This window comes from Lontra canadensis, unplaced genomic scaffold (assembly GCF_010015895.1).
Source record: "Lontra canadensis isolate GAN:19392208 unplaced genomic scaffold, GSC_riverotter_1.0 scaffold17, whole genome shotgun sequence".
Classification (NCBI taxonomy): Eukaryota; Metazoa; Chordata; class Mammalia; order Carnivora; family Mustelidae; genus Lontra; species Lontra canadensis.
The window spans coordinates 19,190,100-19,207,461 of record NW_022631011.1 but is presented as its reverse complement, the minus strand read 5'-3'; the positions used below and the strand labels follow the sequence as shown (position 1 = coordinate 19,207,461).

Sequence of the window (17,362 nt, the reverse complement as noted above, 5' to 3'; positions counted from 1 at the left end):
TAAGTAACTACGATCAACTGTGCTAGCATTCTCTGAAAAAGACTTATAAGTAAATTTCTTTTTTGTTAACTCATACGCTATAAACAGGAGGAGGGAAAAAATGAGCCTTCAAGTCAAAAACACCCTAATGAAGAGTGAACAAACAATGGGGCAATCACACAGTTGGCCAAATAACTTACCTGGTCATATCCATAAGGCCTCTGCTGTGGCGGCTGTGGTGGTCCAGGCTGTGTTGGTCTATAACCCCCATATTGCTGACCTTGTCCTTGAGGGTAGTTAGGATACTGAGGACCTGGACCACCCTGTGAAGGACCTGCAAAATAATTAACACAAACAAAAACCCAGATAAAAACAGAACTCTCAAAAGGGTTTAGAACTAGATGCTATTATGTTTTTATATCTAAACAAAAAAGGATACTTTGGTATCCTGATCTTCTCAAATACCTTTTAAAATAAATTCCACAGGTTGTAAGAGTGAAAATATTATAATATTGTAATATTGCCACCATGCACAAGATGTTTTGATTCAGTATAGCTAATAAGCTATGTGTTAGCCATCAAAAAAAATTTTTTTAAATGAGTAAAAGAGACTCAGGAGTTGTGAAGCAGGTTAATTCTATGACATTAAGAAAATTCATCTGTACCTCCACTAGAAAGTAACCAGTATAAGCAACAGATAAAAGAAGAAGCAAGAAGCAGATTCAAATTAAAATACTGAAATAATTTCTGAATAAAATTTGAGAATCAATGATATTTATAGCAGTATGACTCTAGAGTCACACTTGCAATCACCAAAGAATCACAAAGAATAATTTTCCATGTAAATTCTAGATTAATATTTGCAATCACCAAAAGAATGCTTTATGCTCTGCATTGGTAAACTTACTATCACAATATTTTCAAACCAAAACTAAAGAAGAGTTGAAAAGCCACAGGTTGCATGTGAAAAAACCGGATTCAAAAGTTACGTTCTGTGTACCAATCACCTTTAATACCTAACCCATAAAAATGAATGATTTCCAATTCCAGAGACTGCAAGGGACTAATCTGGCTTGCCAAACAAATATGTCTGTTTCATAAATTCCACTACTGCCTATTGTAAAGGATGCTTTTTAAAACATAAGCTGAAAAGCTTTGACACTTCAATGTTTTCTATTCTAGCCATTCAAAACCTGCCATTTAAAAAAAAAACAAAAACAAAAACACACTGATGGCGGAAGAAAGTGTCAAGAGAATATATTTCCAAGCTTAAATAAATTCCATCACTCTATTATTTATTTAATTATTATACACCCAACTATTAAAACTCTAAATTTTCTATCAGAAGAAAGTACAATAGAAGCCTATGAATAAGCAAAATGGGAACTTCATTGGGATTCTCAGTTTCTAACAAAACGGCATTTAACTACTTACACCGAAAATATTCAGTTTCATTTACTCTTTCTTCCCATTGAAAATATTTGTATCAATGAATTCACTTGATGTAACCAAACCATATTTTTTTTCCTATAAACACAATAAAACCAGAATACTATACTCTACTTATTCAAAATACAGACATTCAATGGTCAAGAAAGGAAAACTGCCATTTGAGAAGAGCAAAAAAGTCCCCTTGTAAAAACAAGAAATCCAAGGAATATTTCTAAAGTCATATCTCAAGGAACCGGAACTTATCAGTTGGGGGAAATGCCTGGCTCCCAACACCTGACTTAATTCCAATGCTTATGTTGAAGGCCCAAGAGAATTTCAGCCTGATCTGTTCTTAGATTTGCAATGATGGGTAGAGAGATGTGCCCATAGTAATCGCAGTGCTTAAACTAATGGATAAAAAGAGTAAGATATTATTGATATAAAAAAGAGAACACTGTTAGCAAGAGAAGATATCAGATTAATAAGCAGTTACTTCTCTAACATTAGAACCATATTTTCCTGTATATAAAGTAGTGACAGTAGCTTAAAATTTAAGAATGAGATCAGGTCTTTATCATTCCCCACTCCCTATCTAATGAAGTTACTGAAAGCAAGATACCCAGCTACTAGCTCTCACAGTGAGTATATAATAAGAAAATATGGCCACAGTTCCCCCAAACTCTGTAATATACATAACAGCAATAAATACACCTCTATGGATGCGTATATTGCTACTGAACCAAAGAATGACAAAAGCATTTTCTTCATGCATTCCAAATACATCTCATTTGTACTCGAAAAATCAATGTTATTTTTCATAGTAACAGTCATTAGTTTTAGAAATAAATTTGCTAAGCGGATTATGTAGATGTGGTTAATAATCACCCAATTCATCAGTTTTCTAAGCACATACAAAGCTGCTGGGTGGTCATGAATGCCAAAGAGGTTCAAGAATTCATTTAAGAACTCATTTTAAATCGATTACATACCTTACCTTTGGTCAATGAACCATCTCTAGTTTGTTTCTTTTTAAATGGATTACTAGTTTATCTGAGGAAAACATTTTAAAGAAATACTCCAGTAACAGACTGAGGTAAAGAATTCTAAGAAAAATAAACATTAAATATTCACTTGAATATTTCAAAACAGCAACCATCATATTTTTTGTGACAAAAATAAACTGCACCAAGCTATTACCATAGGCCTGCTGCTGCCCTGGGTAGCCTTGCTGCCCCGGGTACTGCTGCTGCTGGGGCGGGTACCCCTGTTGGGGAGGGGGTCCCTGGTAGGCATCTTGCTGTTGGCCATACTGTGAATTTCCTACAGGATAATTTGAGAAGAGAAAGAAGAAACTGAGAAGTTCGCTTAATTAACTTTTTTATTCTAAGATGCATAGCCAACAACACAAGAACAAAATGAAATGCCATATTGATTTTTGAAAGTTAACAAAACAAAGAAAAAACTCAAACCAAACAGAAGGATTTCGGCCAAACAAACTGCAGTTAAAGCCAATTTTGCAAGGTTGAACTGCAGCATTTTCAGCGTCTCTGCCATACGAGCATTACATTTACTGGAACATCACAGTCATAAGATCATGACTATGCTAAATAAAATAAAAAAGACAAAATTAAAGACAGCTACAAGAGCACACACTAGCTACACAAGATCAGCAAGCTGTTTCCTAAAGGCACTATACTTATATGTAAAATTATACATATGTAAACACACACAAGAAAAAAAAAAATTGAATCGATGGATTTATGTTCAAATAGAAAATTTCCACTGAGGAAAAAATTATTTGTAAATGTTTTAGTCTTTTTATTGTTGTTAGAAATGGCAAGTCATGGTTATACATCTTTAAATATTTGTAAGGAAATTATTTTGATTGTTCTGGGCTCCCTGTAATTTTCAAGACAGCCAGCAACTAGTATTCTACAAGAGCTTTGCATGGGTAGAAGATGTCTTATGCAAGAATTTGCATTCCTGTAGAAGGGTATATATATATATATATATATGTGTATGTGTGTGAAGGTATATAGATACCTCCTTCGTAGTAATGTTGTGAGGAATCCTCATAAGGCCTATCGTAGCCTTGTTCAGGATACGACGGTTGCTGATAACCGTAATCATTATGACCTACATCAATTCGACAAGAGACAGGAAGAAACGTTAATGGCCACTGAGTGAAAACCCTAAATATATTTAAACTTTCAGATAAAATTGAAAAAAAGAAAAAGAAATGGAAATACATAAAAAATAATTTCAATTGCATTAGCCAAATATTTACCAATGTGATTGTTTTCATATTGAGATAACGTGCAAATTTCTTAAAAGCAAAAAACAGTAGTTTTAGAAACATTACACTTAGTCTTAACTGATAATCCTCACCAAGAGGGGAAAAAAAAACTTTATCTTCAATTTTTTTAAAAGAAGAGAGAATGAAAGCATTTAGGCCTTTCACATGTAAATAACTTGAATTAAATTAGAATGAACAAAGGAAACAATTATCATATTTTGTAAAACACCTGTTCTGCTGGTCGCCAATTCCACAGCATATGCTAAAACATGCAAAATATAAAAAATGTAAAAAAGCTCCATAAGTTTTTTTCCCCTGAAAGAAACTGAAACAAATTTTTCACATTCTATTTACTTGCATAAAGTATACGTATCTTATAAAGTATTTTCAGATGCAATAATATTATTGCTTAATGCTGCCATTCTAGAAGCCTTTAGAAAATATTTCTAGAGTATCAAAAACATACACCTTCAAAAACTTATACTGAGCCAAGTGCTAGGGTACACCTTTAGTTTTAAGGTTCAATAAATTTTATGACGGACTTTAATGAAAATCAATAGTTTAGTTCTTTGAATTAAGTTGCACTAAGAGAACGCAGGAAATAACACTTCAGGTTAGCTAAAATCTAAACTAAATTTTAAAAGAATACCCAATTAAGAAGAGGAATACAGTTATGAATAAATGTTATATTTAGTGTTCTAGGATTCTAACGTTCCCAAACCACCTCATAAATATCCACATTAAGGGTTGGCAAACTATGGCCTGCAATATAAATATGGCCAGTGGCCTGTTTTTGTAAATAAAGTTTTACTGGAACACAGGCATGCCCACTCACATTTTCTATACCTGTTTTCATGCAATGACAAGGGTTCAGTAGTTGAGACCAAGACCATCTGGCCCGCAAAGACTAAAATATTTACTCTCTGGCTCTTTACCGAAAAAAGTTTGCCTACTCCTAACCTACATATTTACTGGCATAAATATCTGAATGATAATAAGAAAATATCCAATGCCATTTAGGAAAATTGTTGTTATAAATGGAATACTCTAGGTAAATATCAGAAAAATTATTAATATACACCAATGCAAAAATGACACCAATTAGATATTTAAATCTCCTGATGTAATAAATAATTTACATAACCTTAAAGATCTGATATACACAAAAATAACATATCTATCTGCTTTGAGTAGAAAGGTCATATTTGCAACAATATACATTTCACATTTCAGGAAATACTCAGGATCAAAATAACAATGTCAAATTCATCTCAATTATGTAAAATCCATTTTAAAAATAAAACAAAACAATTGTTCACTTTCAGCATTTACTTTCAAACTTCCTAATACATAAAATCTGACAAACTAGATTTCACTTCTTTAAAATATCCACAGTCTACAAACATACTGAAGTTTCTCATTAAAAAAAAATCTTAATATAATGTCTACATATGAAAGAAAAAAAACAACAGAAAACTCCAACATGCTGAATAATTCAGGGCAAGAAAACCTGAGATTTAAAAAAAGATGTTACTTTCCAACAAGAAGTACCCATACGTGTCACTATTACTAACGAACAATCATTATATGTGAAATTCTACAGATGAGTGAGTGCTCTGCCCATTTTGCCGGGGCCTCTTCAGTAAAAAACCAAAGTCCTCATACCGATACAACCTTTATGCTTTATCCATTAACAAAAAAATGGCAAACTAAATGATTTCTTAAATACACCAAATTATATCTTCTTACTAGTTCACATTAGCTTTGAGTCGACAGTCCCAACACTTTAGCTTTTAATTTTTAGTTTCTCCAAGTTTCTCTGACAAGGAGTTTACCTTAAATATACCAAGGGAGCTTACTAGATAAATGAAGATTTTGACAAATCCTTTCATAACAAGACAAATCATATTGTAATGTGAATAGCTACCTCTAATTTATCATAGATATGTTTAGGTTATTTTTTCCTCAACAGTGTATCATAAAATTTTCAAACATACAGAAAACCTGAAAGTTCTGTACAGTGGAAGCCCACTTTGGTTGTGTCATTACCAAGTGCAGTACATCTTTAGTGAACACTTTTTCACAAACCACCTTCCCACTAAAAAAAAAAAAAAATCATTAAACTAAATAATTAAAATTAAAATCTGTTTCCAAACGCTTTTCCTACCCTATCAACTCTATACACAACTACAACATGGATACAATTTAGCTCCCAAAATTTTTCAGATGCAAAATGCTAATGTATATAAAACACAGTTCTTTGAGAAGTACTTAACATTGACTAAAATGATAAAACCTGGAAAAACACTCAAGAACCAGATCTTCTATGTATTTATACCATACATAAAAGTAAACCAATGGGTAAATTTTATAATATGTGAATTATCTCAATAAAGTGGTTATTAAAAAAGTAAGTAACACTTGCTTTGGTTCAAATGAACAATTCCAAACATAAAAGGATCCTTTTATAGAAGAAGGGATTCCAGTGACAGAATATGATTCATGATGGTACTAATATGAACTATCTAAACAAAATATACTTTGAAATGGATTATAAAACTAAAGCAATGACTGGTGCTTTTGATTATTAAAGTGTTTCAATTTAGAAGAAACGTATTGTTAGTTTCTTCATCCTCATTAAAATATTTTGAACAGCTATCTACATTAATCTTGGGCAGGGACAGAAAATGGGAAAATTAACATTAGGAGAGATTACCATCAGGGTAATATTGCTGGTTCATGCCTTCTGGAGGACCTTGTCCACCATGACTGTATTGGTCCCCATAATAGTCTTCCTGGCCTGAGTACTGCTGTGGTGGGCCTGAAAAACCACAACCAGTCAAGAGGTAAATAATTTGTTCTCTAGGTCATCAAAGGCTTTCTTTCTAATCTGATATCGTAAGAGATCACTTCTCACCTGTAGATTCCCTCCCATGCTCTGGCATTTGAGATACATTTAACTATTCTTATACACACACACAGATACACAAACACAGAGCAACACCACACATCACATTTCACAAAAATTGTTACGACCATACAGGCACTGTCTAATAATACCAACTTAAAAAAACAAATACTAACTTCTTAAAAAGAAGTTCAAGCTAGTATAAAATTAATCTTCTTTTTGATATTAGAGCAGTTTGGAATAAACTAGGGTTTGTTTCTGAGCATATAAGTAACTTCTCAAAATTAAAATAGTATCTTCTGCTATATATTATAGTATATAGTATATGCTGCTATATATTAGTGAGCTTTTGATATAAAATTTAATGATATAACCTTTTCCCAGAAAAGAACAGATAAAAGAAAGCTGTGTAACAGGAAGTTCCTAACCACTTCATGACCCTTTTAGAAAAGAATATATAATCATAAAAATATGATTATCTATAATCATATTTTAGAAATATACTAACCTTTTAGAAAAGAATATAGTCATAAAAATCAAGAAACAAAGCCCTGATTTTGCCTACCTGCAAAGTTTATTAAAATAAAGACTTTCAACTACTGTTATTTATATTAAGCAGGAAATCTCCCCAAAGTCATCTTACCCTGCTGAGGTGGTCTATAAGGAGGAATCTGTCTCTGACCCATCATATGATTGCCTTGGTTAACTTGACCCATCATTCCCATAGGGGGCTGCTGGCCTTGATAATGCTGCCCACCTCCCTGTGGCATATTGTATTGTTGAGAAGGAGGCTGCTGATGCATCATTGGACCTGAAAACAGACAAAACATCATGCACACAATTTTTCTGTAAATAATTTTAACACCTTAAGAGAAATGCAAAAACTTTTTGTCATATAATCCCCCAAATATATAACGTATTGTAATGAAAACTGACTTCAAGTAATAAAAACAAATCTTTCAATTGAAGTTCACATGCCAAAAACAATCTGCAAACAAGGGAAAACAACTACCCCCCCCCCCGTAGTTGATTTAAAAATCTCCTGGAGGAGTATTCTAGTAATTTTCCAGAAAGTGAAGTGAATACAATATATGAACATCCTGAATGTATATTTTTATTATATGCTACATAGTATCTAGCTACACAATCCTTCTGCGAGACATAGAATTCTTAAGCTATATAAGAAAATAAACTAAAACAAAGTAAACTTCACAAAAATCACACAGCAAATCAGTGGTCAAACCAAGGGAAAGAAATCTAATTTCTGGATACCCATTTTTCCTACCTTTTTCAATGCCCACTCATTTCATTATATAATGATTGACATGGAAATTACACACTTATAAATACACTTACACAGGTGGAATTTCACTAACATTAATTTTAGGACAAAACTTTAAAGGGTCTTCTTTCCCTTTTCCAACTGTAAGATTTATAAATGAAAAAAAAAACCTTACTGAAATCAAAGGGCTGTAGTGCTTCTTAGTAAGTTCAAACACACACACCGTAAAAAATACCCAGGCAGAAAAAAACGTAATAAAGCAGACTCAGATATCAGAACCACAATTTCCAAAGCAAGCAATGCTGAAGTTGCCAAACTACCACGGCTATAGTATCACAATGGCAATGGTAAAATATATCACATGAAATAATCAACAATGGCCATAAAGTTCTGCCATCTAACAATGTAAAGAGTTCCTCGGAAGTTCACTGGGTCAAGTTATGGTATGGAGAACTCATCATTCTACCATTAAAACCATTACTGTCTCAGAAGTATGTATGAGTCATCCCCTAGTTTACTGCTTAAACAGCTACATACTCCTTTATAGACTTATGGACAATTTAAGCACAAAAGGAATGATTAGAGGGCCAAGAAAACTTTTACAGGCAAAATTATACAGATGAGTCAATAGCTCATTGTTTATTTAAATAAAAGTTAAAACAAAACATGCTCACTTTTTAAAAATAGATTTTATTTATCTATTTAGATGAGACAATGTATGCGCATAAGCAGGAGTTGAGGGGGGTGAGGGAGAGGGGGTGAGGGAGAGGGGCGGAGGGAGAAGGACAGGGAGAAGCAGACTCCCTGCTGAGCAGGGAGCTAGACAAGGGGCTGGATCCCAGGACCCTGAGATCATGACCTGAGCTGAAAGCAGGGGCTTAACTGACTGAGCCACCCAGGGGTCCCTTTGCTCATCTTTTTTTTTTTTTTTTTTTTTTATTTGACAGACAGAGATCACAGGTAGGCAGAGAGGCAGGCAGAGAGAGAGGAGGAAGCAGGCTCCCCGCTGAGGAGAGCCCAATGTGGGGCTCGATCCCAGGACACTGGGATCATGACCTGAGCCGAAGGCAGAGGCTTTAACCCACCAAGCCACCCAGGTGCCCCCCTGCTCATCTCTTTAAACATATTAGCAGCATACAAAAGCAGCAACATAGCAGGAAGAATTTAATTCTTCTAATTTGAAGAACTGTGTTACCTAAAGTATTTTATCAGAGCTCTTTGTCTATTTGTCTTCTTTCACTATTCTACTTCATTTCAAATTCATTTTTCCTTCTGATTTTACCCTAAATACAAACCTTTTAAAGGCTACTCTAGGACTTTTCTTTCAACAAGGAATAAAAACTCTTAATAGTAGGAATAAGATGGCTCAGTGGAGAATGGAAGGGAAGAGAACCTAACACTGCCAGATACACTTTCACATTTATTTCATGTAAACCTCAACTACCAGAGGTAAGGATTCTAATTTTCAAGTTTTTAGCTAACGAATGCAAAGATCAAGATAATCAACTGGGAACCAGACAAAACATACGTTTGAAACTAGTTTAATTGAAGTTTTAAAACCAGTAGAAGGGGTGTCTGAGTAGCTCAGACAGTCGTGCATTGGACTTTTTTTTTAAATTTCTTTTTTCTTTTTTTTCCAGAGAAAGAGAGCAAGGGAGCATAAGCAGGGGGAGAAGCAGGCTCTCCCCTGGGCACGGAGCCCCATTGGGACTTGATCCCAGGAAGCTGGGATCATGAACCGAGCCAAAGGTGGACACTTAACCGACTGAGCCACCCAGGCATCCCTAAGTGTTGGACTCCTGATCTTAGCTCAGGTCTTGATCTCAGGGGTGGAAGATGGAGCCCCTGGTTGCTCCTGCACTGAGTGTGGAGGCTGGTTAAGACTCTCTCTCTCCCCGGCCCTCCCATCCCAAATCATAAACATACATGCACAAGTGCACTCTCTCCAAATAAATTAATTTAAAAAACCAGTTTAATGGAACTTACAATTTTTAAGGTATATTTTGTATATAATAAAGTACTGAATACTAGCATGCATAATTTACGTTTTGCCTTGATTCTCTTCTCCAACACTGATTAAAGACCTCCTGTCTTACACAAGGTTAACTATAAAACTAATGCATATAATATGCATTGGAACCAAAATTTAAAATAAAGGAGGAAGAAAGCAATAACGTAATAGTGGGGGAAAATCCGAAAGGATACAATAACAAAAAAATTCTAAGCTTTGCTCTAAAGAAGAAAAGCAATTCTAGCTTAAGCCCTAGACAGAAAAGACCATGCCACTTGTGCTTTATCTTCTGGGACTGTCAGCAGCTTCAATCCCAAAGAGCTCAATTACCACCCTTCTTTTATTCTCTGTCACTTCCCTCCCTCTGAGGATCCTCAACATCAGTCAGGATCAAACCTAAAACCACAGAGAATGGAGAAGGATAGCATTGCTAACACATGATGCTTTTCATCTTTTTCCTTGAAGCCTTACCCCTTAAAAAAAAATTACGACTTCAACTCTGGTTGTTTAAGAATATTATTATTTTCCTTATGACAATGAAATATGCTATACTGGCAAATGTCTACTATCCCTTGAGACACTAACAGGAATGAGAGCTGAATCTCAAAATAAGTTCTAAATCCCAAATAAGCTAAATCCCAAAATAAGTTCTAAAAGTCTGTACTACAGACGGAAGACTACAAAATGAGTCCATTATAACCATTTTCGTAAGCAAGGACACAACACATTACTGTATAGCTTAAAAATTATTCTTCATCTTTTATATAAATCATTTTGATGCTAAGATGCACCACAAAGTGTGATGATATATACACTAAGATCCTAATGCCTTAATTGTCTACATTTTATGGAAGTGTTTTAAGAGGACATATAACAAATGTTCATCACATTATTTCTTTCCATTTTGAGTTTTATACCTAACAGATATTCTATGGAAATAATATCTTGTATCTTAAACATATGTAAAATATTCCCATATCACCATGTTTTTTATTATTGGAATTCTTTGCTCCAGTGAGATGGTTAATACTTAATTGTATCTTAAGTTACTGGTCACAAAAAGAATATTTTGAGACTCAACTAAAAAGATAACATTTAAGTTTTAATTAATCTGTGAAAAATTTAGGGTTATAGTCTTTTTTTAAAATTCTGTATACATACATACACACATACATATTCACATCTTCAAATGCAAACCAATACACTAAAGCTCTATAAATCGTATCATTAATCTACAAATTATTTTAAATAAAGGTTAAAAATGACAGCTAACAGTTAATGAGGACTTAGTATAGGCCAGGTACTAGCTAAGAGCTTTCTATCTACTATTTATTCTCCCAAACCCTATGAAACAGGTAATACTAAAACTTTACAGGTAAGAAAATTTAATTTAAGGTTTATAAGCATCACAAATCTTACCTAGAGTTGCACAGCTAGTAAATGCTGACAACTTTACAGTCATAATCGTAACCACTATGTGTATCTCCTCTCTGAAGTCAAATCCTACCTCTCCCATGTAATATCTCCCAGGATAACAGTTCTATGTAACATTACCTACAATATACTATCAATAATATATACATATATATGTGTGTATATATACACACACTATAATATATAGCGATAACAATGCTACTATACAAATAATATACTAATATAGTATATAATACATACTAACATAATATAAAAATCCTAAAATGCAAGAAATTTCATCATCCCAACTATATCTATAAGAATTAGACTATGAAACTGCCTAATACCCTCCAAGCCTAATTTCCAATTCATATTTCACCACCTATTCTCATTTTACTACTGTTCCTTAAAATTTTAATCTCAAACTAAAGCATTTTTAGCTCTCATTTGAAGGTATTACCAACAGTTTATTTGCAAGAAAAAAAAAAAACCCTCTATTCTAGAAAACACAATTTGTTAACCCACTATCTATTGAATAGCCTTTTAAAATGAATAGGACTGGGGCACCTGAAGGGCTCAGTTGGTTAAATATCTGCTTTCAGCTCAGGTCATGATCCTGGAGTTACAGGATTGAGTCCCTAGTTAGGCTTTGTGCTCAACAGGGAGCCTGCTTCTCCTCCTCCCTCTGCCCCTCCCCACTCATGCTCTATCTCTCTCAAATAAATAAATAAAATCTTTAAAAAAATAAAATAAGGGAGGCCTGGGTGGCTCAGTCAGTTAATTAAGTACCTGCTTTCAGATGATCCCAGGGTCCTGGGATCGAGCCCACATCAGGCTCCTTGCTCAGCAGGGAGCACACACACACTCTCTCTCTCTGACAAATAAATAAAATACTTAAAAATAAATAAAAATTTTAAAAATTTAATTAAAAAAGTTAAATAAAATGAACAGGATTTTTTACTTACCTAAAATGTACATCTGTCCTCATCAAGAGTTTTCAGTAGTTCATAATAAGGCATTTAGATAAAATATCAAGGATAAAAGAACAGCCAAGTAACTAAGAAAATCCAGAAACTTAGTAAAGTCACTGTAACTAATGCAAACTTAGCTGAGTTTCCTAGTAGCCAATGAAAAAAACCAGAAGCATGGTAGTAAAAAGGACAGTTCATTAAGAGATACAAACTTCTTCATAACATGAAATTCCTAGACAAAATTTCATTTAAAGGGATGCCTGGGTGGCTCAGCCAGTTAAGCATCTGCCTTTGGCTCAGCTCATGATCCCAGGGTCCTGGGATCGAGCCCCGCATCAGGCTCCCTGGTTGGTGGGAAGTCTGCTTCTCCTTCCCCCACTCCCCCTGCTTATACTCTCTCTCTTGCTGTCTCCCTCTCTGTCAAATAAATAAATAAAATCTTTAAAAAAATTTTTTCATTTAAGTATTAAGAAGTAATAGAACTTACTAATACCAATGACTTTTGTTGTTGTTTCTTTAGTAACACAAACTATCTTTATATATAGTTTCTTACACTAACCATTTCTTAAAGCTGTGATTTTCAGCCTTGCGTGATTCTGTCCCCAGGAGACATTTTAGCCAAGTCTAGAGACATTTTTGGTGGTCACAACTGGCATGAGCGGTGGTGCTACTGCCACCTAGTGGGTTCCAGGCAGATACACTGCTAAATACCAGACAAGGCTCAGGACAGACCCCTACAACAAATTATGCAGTTCAAAATGTCAACAGTGTTGAGTCAAGAAATCCTGGAGTCTCAAGAGTGTAATTTTAAATCATAGGCATCTCTACAAACTAGTCTGAGAATGAGATTATATATTTAGCTTTCTGATGACTGAAAATTAGAAAAGGGATGTACTGTTGCTTAATAAATTCTGAAAAATAAAAGATTGAGTACTTCCTTAGAGTGAGGCTTCTTACATAGCTTCAACTATACCGTGTAGTAAAATTAACTTAAAAACAACGTCACTGCTAAATATCTATTGTAGCTGACCAAAAGGAACTCCAAAAGCCCAAGTTGAAAGCCATGGAGATGGGCTACATTAGAACACATGGCTTAGTGTCACTAAGCAAGAAAGCTGGAAGACATTGTCCTGCCCATAATAATCCTGAGGGAATGGAAATTATATAAGCATGACTTAGAATATCTGTTAAAATTTAATTTCTAAAATTTGCCCATAGAGATTCTGGTTTAGCAGGTATGGGATGGGGCACACAAATCTTTTTTAACAACTACCCCAGATGATTCTGATCCACACAGTCTCAGGACTATACACTGAAATAGAGTTCTAAGAGAAAGAAAAACCAATCATCCACTTGTATCATAAAAGAAGCTAGATTATGTTTCACATAAAATGTTTAAGTTGGAATAGGTCTGCATCCCATAGGGTACTTAAGATGTTAGCTATAAAATAAATCTTAAGGGGTTTGTGTTATAAATGTATCGAAACTCATCAAGTGATATATTTAAGATCTACTCACTTCATTGTATGTAAATGTTACCTAAAGAAAAAAATATTTTATTTTTCTAAAGATTTTATTTATTTATTTGATAGAGATCACAAGTAGGCAGAGAGGCAGGCAGAGAGAGAGGGGGAAAACAGGCTCCCTGCTGAGCAGAGAGCTCAATGCGGGGCTTGATCCCAGAACCCCGGGATCACAACCCGAGCTGAAGGCAGAGGCTTTAACCTACTGAGCCACCCACGTGCCCCTCAAAAAATATTTTAAAAAATAAAATTTTAAAATGTTAAGCCCTAATGATAGGCAGACTAAGGTGCTAATGGGTAAAGTATACTAATATCTACAAATTACTCTGAGATGCATTTTGAAAAATATGATGCATTGATGGACTAGTAAATGGAAAGATTTTTAATTTTTTAAAAGATTTTATTTACTTATTTAATAGAGAGACCATGCACACACAAGCGGGGAAAGTGGCAGACAAAGGGAGAGAAGCAGGCTCCCCTGAGCAAGGAGCCCAATGGGGGGCTCAATCACAGGACCCTGTGATCATGACCTGAGCTGAGGGCAAACTTTTAACTGACTGAACCACTCAGGTGTCCCCCAGACAGATAATAGACAAATCCAGTAAAATACTAACTGTACAACAAAGGTGGCAACCATACAGGTACAATCCTTCAAGTTTCCTGCATATTTGAATTTTACATAAGAAAGTATTGGGAGAAAATTTAAAAATTAATCCTAGAAGTATAAAGAATTCTCAAAACTCAACAGTAAAAAAAACAATCCAACTAGAAAATGGGCAAAGACAAGAAGAGACATTTCACTGAAGAGGATATACAGATGGCAAATAAGCACACAAAAGATGTTCAGCATCAGTAGCCATTAGGGAAATGGAAATTAAGACCACAGTGATTTATCACTATACATTTAGAACAGCTAAGATTAAACAAAGTATATTGACAATACCAAATGTTGACAAGGATCTGAAGAAAGCAGATCTCTCCTACATTGCTGGTGAGATTGTAAAATGGTACAGACATTTTAGTAATCTGTTTGGCCCCTCAAATCAATAAATCTTTTAAAAAATGCATCATAATGAAATTGAGTTTATAATCTACTGAAGAAATTCATCTGAATTTTGTCCCCTAAGCCCAAAAGGTTTTTGTAAAACTGATGATCATCTGTTTTATCTGACAGTAACTGACAGTTCTTTCTTTGGTTCATTCCTGGAATGACAGTTGACAGATGACAAAGCATAGAGAAGAATGCTAGTTTGCTAAGTTGTTATGGCATGAGGAAATCTAGCTAATGTATCAGTCAACAAATAGGAGAGATACAGGAGGGAACAAGACACAGTTCCTGACTTCATAGAACTTAGAGTCTAGGGAAAAATAATTAAATGGGTATGAGAAATAATTATGTAATTACAAGTACTCAAATCTCTGCTACAAAGACCCTAAATACTGCCTACTTACTATACTTAAGGACTGCAGTTTGTCTGCAGAGTAACTTAAAACTTACAGAGTAAGATTGGAAGTGATTTTTATTTTAGGCTTTATTCTTTTCAGTATTTTCCAGGTATTTCATATTAAATATTAGTTATTTTTATAACCAGAAAACTGTCATCATTGGGGAAGGTAAACCTTGAAAAATCCATCTAATATGGCAATGATCAAATTATAATCAAAATATCTAACCTGAACTATAACATAATGACTGTGTAAACCTAAAAATGTAACTAACAGAAACCTGCAATATTAGCAATATTACATAGATTTAGCAACTTTAACAGTGAAGAGAAAGGAGTATACACACAATTCTCAGACATTCAAATCCACTAGAAACCAAGCATGATATTTTCATGGAATATAATATTTGAAATAATTTCTTCATTTGTACATTTTCTAGGTTGTATTTGAAAGGCGAAAAATAGTACTGTAGTGTTTTATTCATATTGAAGTTTTACTGTATTGATTAAATTAGAACTCCTGAACCTGAGTGGGGGCTCTGGATCATGCCCAGAAGGACTACACTTTAGAGACTAAGATTAGTAACTTGGACAATCAATCAGATCTCCATAATGGAGTGCCTATGTAAACGCTAAACACTGAGGCTCAAGTGAACTTCCCTTGCTGATCATCACACGCTGGGACCAGGAGAGCATCCTGACTCCCATGAAGAGACAAACCACTTCTGGTACCTCTTCTGGACTTTTCTCTGTGCACTTCTTCCCTTGGCTGATGTATCCTTTCACTGTAATAAATCTTAACTGTGAGTATAACAGTTTTCCGTGAGTTCTGCAAGCCTTTCCAATAAATTACTGACCCTGAGGGCACTTTTGGGAACCTTAGAACTTGCAATTGGTGTCGGAAGTGAGGCCGATCTTAGGAACCATTCCCTGTAACTTTGCAGTTGGCTGAATTCTCGGAGCTAGCATTTTTTTCTACAGCTTGGCCAACTGTCATTTTCCTTTCTAAATATGGATCAGATTCCAGCATTTTATCCTTTGTACTTTCAATGTTATGAAATGTCTCCAAGAATTTCCATATGAAGTATTTTGCTGGTCTTTCTCTGGGACATCTTCATTCTTTTCATCACAACCAGTTTTCTCATGTCATGTCAGTGAGTTCACCTTCACTAAGCACCTGCAGAGCACATCTAGGGTCTCTCAAACAGCAGCAGTGTCAACATCCCCCAGTCAGCAATTTCTTCTCTAACTCTCTTTACAAAGGATTTGGATTTCATTTCCAGCAGTATTACTTCTCATTTCCCTGCTACACTTTTATCTTTTGTAAAGTATCACATAGGTTTGTAACTGGGAGCCAAGGAAGCAACACAATTACATACTCTGCCCTGTGTGCATAAATGATAGATACACAGTGGCCAATCACTGACAACATCTAAAAGTGACATGAATAGTCACTGATGACGACAGTCATCTGTTATTCATGCAGTGACTCGTAAACTGAAGAGAGAGAAGCTAAGTTTGTACTTCACGTAAGGACTCACAGTTCATATACCATAAAATACCATAACTAAAATTTGTACCATGTCCTTAGGGAAAAGGTGTCATTTAGATAAACTGTGGTAACTGAAATTCATGCATACCAAGACTGTACAAATGAGGCCTGCCTATATTTCCATGGGATGTGTCTTCTCACCCATGGGATGAAGATAATAAGAGTACTCCTACTCAAAGATGTTGTGAGGATTAAACTAAAGAAGACACATACTTTATCACAGTACCTGGCACTCACTAAATATTAGTTCATATTTCTGATATGCACCCTCAACAACAACAAGTATTGCTACTTGTGTTATACTTGTAATACGCTTGTGTTAACCAAAATCAAATCAGTTCCTTTACTGTAAGACTTTTCAGATGTTTTAATACACCAGTAAGAATGCTGAGTCCTCCGAAGTATTTTATCAATAATTATTACGTTAAGTCTATCTGGACCATAATTTAACAAATGTTGAATGAAAGGCCTGACATAATTAATAACTAACTATGCTTTTCCACGGAAGTAACGTTACCATTCAGAATCCTACTAGTAGAATGAGCTATTCT

General features: G+C 34.6%; 1 protein-coding gene across 9 annotated transcripts in view; it reads right to left on the bottom strand.

The window, feature by feature from the left end:
- Positions 1-17,362, bottom strand: part of SS18 (SS18 subunit of BAF chromatin remodeling complex) — an 89,566-nt gene that overhangs the window by 17,980 nt on the left and 54,224 nt on the right. For 7 of the 9 annotated variants that reach the window (XR_004382918.1, XM_032859724.1, XM_032859730.1 and 4 more), the window contains 5 exons: positions 7,258-7,425; positions 6,423-6,527; positions 3,454-3,546; positions 2,608-2,730; positions 180-313 (listed from right to left, as the gene is read on the bottom strand). Coding sequence is in view for 8 of the 9 variants with exons in the window: in XM_032859724.1 (XP_032715615.1) it covers positions 180-313; positions 2,608-2,730; positions 3,454-3,546; positions 6,423-6,527; positions 7,258-7,425 (623 nt within the window). In the remaining variant the exon portion in view is untranslated. The remainder of the gene's footprint in view (positions 1-179; positions 314-2,607; positions 2,731-3,453; positions 3,547-6,422; positions 6,528-7,257; positions 7,426-17,362) is intronic. The other 2 variants (XM_032859732.1, XM_032859727.1) reach the window with 2 other exon arrangements.